The sequence below is a fragment of the Coccinella septempunctata genome, chromosome 5 (assembly GCF_907165205.1).
Source record: "Coccinella septempunctata chromosome 5, icCocSept1.1, whole genome shotgun sequence".
NCBI classification, from domain to species: Eukaryota; Metazoa; Arthropoda; class Insecta; order Coleoptera; family Coccinellidae; genus Coccinella; species Coccinella septempunctata.
In genome coordinates, this window is record NC_058193.1 from 24,619,164 (window position 1) to 24,627,879 (window position 8,716).

At 33.2% G+C, this 8,716-nt stretch overlaps 1 protein-coding gene across 4 annotated transcripts in view; it reads left to right on the top strand.

The window, feature by feature from the left end:
* The window catches only part of LOC123312742 (GATA-binding factor C), a 114,223-nt gene extending 105,981 nt beyond the window's left edge, over nucleotides 1–8,242 (top strand). For all 4 annotated transcript variants that reach the window (XM_044897209.1, XM_044897206.1, XM_044897207.1 and 1 more), the window contains 2 exons: nucleotides 4,198–4,551; nucleotides 6,805–8,242. In XM_044897209.1, the coding sequence (XP_044753144.1) occupies nucleotides 4,198–4,551; nucleotides 6,805–6,831 (381 nt within the window). In that variant the 3' untranslated portion in view covers nucleotides 6,832–8,242. The remainder of the gene's footprint in view (nucleotides 1–4,197; nucleotides 4,552–6,804) is intronic.
* The last annotated feature ends 474 nt before the right edge of the window (nucleotides 8,243–8,716 follow it).

The window sequence follows — 8,716 nt, forward strand, 5'->3', positions numbered from 1 at the left end:
ATTATCGTGTGAAGTATTCTATGGTCCAGCTGGAATTCTGCCTTGAATAATAACTATCTCATTTTCCTTTCAGTGAAACATGTTTTTTACCAATCGATTGAAATATCCATCTTAAATTTCTAATCTTGAAAAAAAAAATAGTACACCAACAATATTTTTCATTAACTGTTACTGTATTGTAGCTACTTATCTTCAAATCAAAATGAAGCAATAATTCGTTCAGACTTATAGACCCATTAATGTCAACTCCATAGATTATGATATCATCTTTCTCTCTAATTCAGAAATCTTTTTTTGTACCTGTCATGTTGGTAATTCTGGTTTACAGGTTATAAAATTTGTTTGGAAACGTCACTTGGGTTTGAGGTTCATTTTGGGCAATAACAAACAAAAAAAAACGTGCGACGCTTTCTGACTCTTGTAAAAGCTTCTTTTATTTCTGGCACCCTTTGTTGTCATTTTACTTAGTGCAAAGTACGTGTACATTGGGAAGAAGGAGTAAATTTAATAATACCGAGTGCATTCGCCAGTTTGCATGTTTAAGTGAAAAATTTGCTCACTTCATAGTCTTTAGCATAATATTTTCTTATAGTTTTCTCCTTGAGTGGTTTTTATTGTTCTGTTCATGTGGTGAAAATTGCAACTCTCAAATGATCAATGTCTGAATGTCACTTACATTTAATTTAGGTACACAATAAAAATGCCTGAAACACCGAAATTGAAAATTTACCATTTTTATCGAACTCTTTGGTGAATTGCTAAATAATAATATGCCTCTGATTTCCACCTCAATTATTTTATGTATTTTTTGATTTGAATGAATTTGAAGTAAGAAATATTTTCACGTTCTCTCAAAAAAGCAATAATAGTGTTGTTGAATAGCATGAATCAGTTTGATTCTCACATAAAAAAAAAATTCACATAAATTAATTTGGTTTTGCTAATCATTTTTTTATAATTTAATTTTTTGTGTATTTGTTAGTCTATATAGTGTATGGCATAATACTGTTTAGAAATCTGTTCAGATTACAAGCATAGTTTCAAAATTCTTCTGCTTTTTTCTCCAGAAAACGCAATCAGCTTTGACAAATTCATAACCCTATTACCTTTTTTATCATTTATACAAAGTAGGGTAGAGATTTTTTCCTCATCCTTAACAAAATCAATGTTTCGTTCTTTTGTTGGGAAATTTTTGGAGTACCAATAATTAACCAACTTCCTATCTCCATCAAACTAACGAATATTTCGCAAAACATCAACCAATCAATTTTTTCTCACCCAATTTCGTCTTTGCAAACCCAAAATTACGGAACCTTCCGGCAATTTCACCGTTCCGACTCACTCAAAAATAATATTATTTCCGATGATGAATAGGTATATTCCAGACACTCAATCATTTGAAAAACAATAAGTCATCCTGTTGAATGCCTGCTATTGTTTCTTGTTGCCACTCTTTCGCACACTGTTTGAATAATAATCAAAGTCTATATTTCGTTTCGGATCGCAAACAATTACAATGGAGAGATTTAATAACTTCTGACGAAGGTCCGAAGAAATAATTACGAGAGAGAGAATTGCTCCATTGGATATTCGAGAAGGAATGAGTTCTAGACAGTTCGGCTTTATGAATGCTCGAAAATCAGTCCAAAATTAACTTCAAATTACTAATGACATCGAATTGCGTTCTTCATTTGGGATAACTTGATCAGTAGTAATCTGGATATGGAAAGTCTTATAGAAGTCGGATGTTTATTGATCGCTAATTGAGAATCATCATGTTTGCTCTTATTTTCCTTGAAGAATTATTCTTCACATCTGAAACCATTGTAATTGTTCTGGTTCATACACCCCATTGATTTTTAATGACAAATTCAGTTCTTCTATTTTTTTCTATCAGTACTCATAAATGACGATATGCTGGTTTGAAAATTTGAAGCAATTAGGTGTAGGAATTTCCACAAAAGAGATTTTCATGAAATTGTTGGAAATGCTGCATTCATTTTAATATTCACTTCTCGCCATAACTTAATGGATTCATTTCATTAATTTCCCAGAATCAATCGAAGAGTATAAGTGACCCAGGTGATGATCTTCCATTAATTTTTTTAATGTATGCAATGACTTCATTACGGAAAATAATTCCGTTGCTGATGACTCCAAATGTATCGATATAATCTAAACGGTAGCGAGAAATAGTTTAAAAGGTCGCCCCGACTCAGCTGTCAGAACGAAACGAGAGGTGTATTGCTGATGGCTAAATGGTCATCGGTCAATTTCATCCCAGAAATCGTTAAAAATAATTTATCTGTACAGTAGCTCCAATCGGAGAAATGACTTCTTATTAGGTGAGGCTCCGAAAGGGTTTTGATTTATACTGATTGGAAATAGCCTTCTACCCTCGGGGCCAGTCGATGAATCCTTCTTATATGACTGATTTTGTAACCGCACTTTTTCGATTATGAGCGCGCCCGGTTAGGGATTAGAGGAAATAGACAACCCACGTTTTGACGCAATGGTAACCACGTGGCTCTTGTGGAAGCAAGCTCAATTTAGTTATCTAATTTGTACGAAACTAGATATCTTCTTCTTCTTCTTTAGCTCGTCTGAAGAAGAATTAGTTCAGTTTTCTGGATATACTCAGAGATATTGAAATAAGCAAGCGCAGTATGAAATATAGAGAACCAAAAACTTCCATTCACTAGCAATTTGTGACCAGAATATGAGTTAAAATTTCTTGATGGTTTTTCAACACCCTGTATCTTTCAAACCGAGCCGATTCGGAAAAAATGCTAAGGGAAAAAAGTGTTTCTTTTGACCTGTACGAGTCAAAAACTCGTATTTTTTTCATTGTGATCTTGATAATCTTGCTTCGTTTAATAAAAACAAATGAAATTCTGTTGTTATTTCAAAGCTTTTAAGATGAAAGAAGAAAAAGGAAACGATTGAAATATCGCAACATTTAAAGTACCGAAACACAATGCCCAATTCAGGAGGTTTTGTGTACGAAAATCCCTCAAACCCACCTACCTTTCACTTTCTTCAGCATTTGTCCTCGCAAACTGAATAACACAAGAATGAAACGCCCAATTTCCTTGCATAAATGTTTATCCATACAGCCCCTCATTGCTGCAACAGTAGGGCCCGAACAGTATCAATGGCCAAGTACAAGAGGTAATACACATCCTCGACTAAACACCCTTGGATTCTTTTGTTCGGATAAAGTATCATTTTAGGGCCACTGTGTATATATTGTCATCACTTCAGTCGGGCGCTTTAATAATAGGGCGGCAACGGTTTCAGGAAATGGACGAGATAAAGGCGATAAGAATGAGAAAATGCATGATATTGTTCGAAGTTATTTTCCCAATTGAGATATTTGAAGGTCAAAATCTGATGTTACTCAATGCCCTTAAGGATATTAAGAATTTAAAGAGTAAGTGAAATTAAAACCCAGATTTAAATTTCAATAAAGATCATTTCATTTAAATTTCCATCATTTGAAAACAATAAATTTGTGCAAAATATGGTCCTGTATTATTTCCGAAATCTTTCGAATGAAGACTTGGTCGATGGACGGACAATTTCCTAGTCAATCTGTTACAAAACAGCATTATCAAGTGCATTTTTCGTTGTCCAGCATGTATCTGCATATCTGCAGCAATTATAATCTTATACGATTAATTAAAGTTATATTATTTTCAGATTGAATTTAAAAATACAACAAAATCACCATATTTATGTTTCAAAACTTGTGGGGCTGTAAATGAGTGTGTGCTAATGCTTTTTTAAAGGGTATATTTGCAATGGTTGATCAGTTGAATTCTTATAAGCATTCAATTTCACTAGCATCCTTGTAAAAGGTGTCCCTCACTCGAAAGTTCGGTGAAAACACTGATTTTGGTGGTAGATAAATATAATCATAAAACATGCTTCGTTAATTTCAAGGAGGACTATTTCAAAGGTCCAAAAAAACATCATTTAACAAAGCCATGAATTTGTTTTCCTTCACAACTGCATCCTCAAGAATCTCTCGGTAATCCATGATTCTCATAGGTCATCATTAGACCCTCATTGCTGATGTTTAAACGTGGAATAACCATTTCCTTTTGAAGAATAATAAGTGGATGATAACTAGAAATAACTGTTTATTATAACTGACCAGAGATTGTTTTGATTATTATGTCTCATTTCTTCCAGGTGAACCGGCCCTTGACGATGAAAAAGGAAGGAATCCAGACCCGCAACAGGAAGCTATCGTCGAAAAGTAAAAAGAAGAAGAGTGGCAGTTCCTGTTTATCCCTAGGAAGTATGATGGGCGACAAAACGGGCTTTGGAGGAGGAGGCTTCGGTGGGGGTATGTCTGGAAGTCATCACCACCTGAACGCAGCCTTACATCCGCATCATCCGATGAGCCAGTGGTACCACCATAGTACGCACCCCCAAAGCTTCGTTTCAGGTCCTCCTCCCCCTGCACCTCCCCCAACAGCCTCATATCATCACCACATGAGCTCTTTATCTGCAGCGGGCCTAGGACTGACGTCGAATGGAATGGTGAGTGTTTGAAAGTTGTATTTGTAGTTCTTCTTAGAGATTTGTCCAAAAGATTCTAGTCAAAAAGCAAAAACATAATTTTCTGAATATGAGGACCATTTTTTTTCCGGTTTGTACCTATATCTTGTTTTGGAAGGCTTTGAAGTAGAGTCGATGCACTTCTATAAAAGCAGTCTGTTAGCCTTGGCAATTTCACACATTCCACACTATATAGGTTTAAATCAGCACTATATTGTCCGTCCCTTTCACATAAAGATCTTCGTAATTTCTCACAATGTGAGTTCAATGAATGATCACATGTTTCGTCTAGGAACGCAAATCAAATGATTTGATTCAAGGTATCATATGAAATTTTTGGAAAAAATATTTTCGGTTGCATTGAAATGCTTCTGTTCACATAAAATATTCGTTCATTCTTTTGTATCTACTAGCCACTGATTTCAAAATTTCGAAAAGTGATGTCAGTGCCCTGTTATTTTTCAAATTATTTTCTCTTAATTCAGTATTGTGTCAATACTCAAGTTTTAATTCAAAATTTGTCGTTACAGATCTTTTCTGAGAATAAAATCCCATCTTTTCGGATCTCCCAATAGAAGGAAATTCTGACATTCTCCTCACTCACGATATTCCTGATTGAGGAGATATGTAGCTAAAAAGGGAGTAGTTCAGATTCATATGAAACATAATATTTATTTACTTACGTCGAATATGTTCGATAACGTCTGATGAATCTTTACTATATTGATAATAAAGGACAACAAATTCACTATCTTGATGAGACAGACAAAGATGGCTATCTATGAAGTCTGCGACGAACGAGGAAAGTCGTAAAATTTTATGGGATTTTTTATGGCCGTTTGCTGTTGAGGCTCACCAATGAGTAAACGCCTTATGCTGGCTGTAAATCAGCAGCTGTTTCTTAATAAACAAGCCATTGCTCTTTTTATTTTCTAGTAGGCGCTGTTGCCAAATCGTAAACTAGAAACGAAGCGATTTAAATTTTAAAACCTCATATTTGAAGAATGATTTGGAATTGTTTCCGGGGTGCACTTGAAAAGTTCATGAATGAATTCAGTTTAAACTTACATATGCTGTTGCATTTGAATTCCCCATTAGATTAGCAGCTTTCGATTCATAATAGCAGTTCCTGATACATTTTCTTTGCTTTTTGGCAAGCAACTCTGGTATTTTTGCAGCGGTAACGACATAGATGTGTTTCAACCTTACTCCGTTCTAGTTACAAAAACATGGCTAGCCGACTGCTTACATAAAAGGAAGTAGACTATATGTTTTACTTTACATATTCATTGCTTGTAGGAACCAAATTTTTCTTCCCAAACGTCTGTAATTTTCGAATCTGCAGCCGAATATGGTTGTAAATGATTGAGTTCAACTCCTTGATGAAGAATCTGTCTTCAAATTCAATTCTGCCGTCGTAAACACTAGGTTGTGACTGTAAATTGGCTGTATGACTTCTATATAATGTACAAACTGCGTCCCGAAGTTTTGGAGTTCTAGACATCCAAATTCGATGGCAACAACTAATTTCTACTGAAGTTTTCAAATAACCTCAGCCATCAAGCTCAATAAATCAGAAATATGGACGAAATTATACTATTTTAAATATTGTATACCTTCAAGCACATTTTGCTAACATTATGGCCTTTAGAATTAAGGCAACTTTATGCCTATATTCATGATTCTGGAACCCGAATCCATTATTCTAACGAAAGATTATTTCGACATCTCTTCAGTGGAAACTTTCTGTTGTTCCTTGTGCAAACCGTCAATTTTCTCGATTATTGTTTCACTATGAACAAGCACAGTGAATTTCTCTGTTCATTCACATCGAACATCATGTTGACTATGAATAACAAGCCAAATTTTAATAGTCATTTCTTCCGATCAAAATTACGATTAAAAATATATCTCACGGGTTCCATATAATTTACGACCTCACCAAAATAGCCACATCAAATTAAAATTGTTCCATCCGTTTCTAATGTGCCACAATTGGAACTTTTCCTATGTTTACAGACCATAAAGGAAAACAGATTTTATCGGCTTTGTGGTTAATGTGTAATAAGACAGAGAGGATTTAAATATATTATTACCCTGAGGCATTATATGCAAATTAATCTTTCATATATTAGAATCTTTTGGACAGCAGACTAACGTCTGATATTAATGATTCTGAAACTCATTTTTACAGCGTGATGCGCTAATAATTACACTCATTTTCTTTTGTTTCAGACTGGATGGAGATCAGACTACTCGTGATAAAGTGACCAAAAATGTGTATAAATGTAAATATTCAATATGATTCGTAGATATTTACGATTTTCACTATTTATCGAACTGTGAATACATGGTAAAATAAGTAGGTTCGATAATAATATTAATTAAAATACACCACTACATCAGCGTCATCCTCAAAATAAGACTCACAACAAACGAAATTGAAATAAATGTTGCTCAAGCAAAAAATTAAACCCTAGAAAATAGGGGATGATTTTTTCAGATGAGATTTTCACCACAACACTTACTTCGGTATCACAAAACTTTCTTCAGGTAGGTGATATTGATACTGAGTGGCAAAAAACTCATCTAAGTGAAAATCTTGGCGATGTTTTTTGAATTTCCCCCCAGATGATAATCCAATATTTGGTTTTGACTGCACTCGATTATATTTCCCTTTTATGAATAAAAACTTCTTCTCCTATATAATTTCCTCAATAATAAAATGTTCATAGTTTCCAAAAAAATAAAAAATTTCTACAAAGAAATTAACATTATGTACCATTTGAAGAGCTGATGTTGTGGTGTTTATGGGATGTTGTGAAACTGTGATATACACAACCTCAAAATAAATGGACTCTGAAGTCTGCATGACAATGGAGTGAATATGAAAGTCGTTCGAGAAACCGATTTATTCTATTATGTACAAAATATCCAGAATAGTGAAAATCATGTTTCATATAATGTAAAAATTCATTGATCGTGATTGGACATTTGGGTCCGCAAATTGAAATGGAATCCTGATTGTGCATGTATAGTAAAAATTCCGACGATTTGCGACCAACTTTATATAAATTATAAATATATACATAAGTACAAAACAGTTGTAATCTATTGTAAATAGATGTTATTGAATTAGAAGATTTTTTAACTCGTGTATAATTTCCGAAATGTGCAATTTTCACTCTGTAACTATTTGAAATTATAAATAATAATGATTCACTGGCACTGAAAGAATTGAAATATATTTGACTGGTGCCCTCTAAATTGTATAGTCAATTTTATATCAGAGATAAACTTACGCAATTTACGTATACTCCCAAAGAATTTTATTAGTTCCATATATCTGAATTCTGCTGAATGGAAATAAAAACTAACAAAAAATTGTTTGGAATTGATGAATTATGATTTCGATAGAAGTACAAATTTGAAGTAAGTTTTACTCAATTTTTTATTTATTGCTTATTAATAGGGCATTAAATGAATCGCCATTATATAATACGAAACTTTCGTGCTTGAATTATTCGAATACAAGCTAGAAATATTCGTGTTTGAATTTGAATCAATTGTATGATTTACAACAAATATTGTAATTAAATATATTGTATTCGTAAAAGTAAATGAACTGTAAATATCGATGTATATGTGTGAAAAAAGTATTTAATTCAAGTAACTAATGTTTTTCATTGGAACCATCCTCTCATAGATATTTGTCCTTTACTATACATCTTATATTCTTCGTTCTTTATTTTTTCTGTTAAAAATGTTTATTTCGAAAATTATTTTTCTTTTTTCAATTAATACCGGAATTTTATATTTCAGAATTGTAACACATTTTACCGGAATCCTGGTACGCAGTTTATTTTATTGTGATTATGAAAAAGTATGTGAATGAATTAAATCAATGTACGAATCTTTAATACCATTTTTTTATTGCAAAAAGTGACACGGAAGCTCTTATAAAAATTCCGTTTTTGATCAGATACGGAACCGTGAAAAGAAGAGTTTTTGAAATCTCCACTTCTTTTTTTCAAAGAAATAAAAAAAATATTTTTGATGATACTCAAACACAGGTTTTATTGCACAAACCTGGGTCTCTCGTTCATGGTCCACTTCTTTTTTTTTACGAAAAACACATTGGGCATAG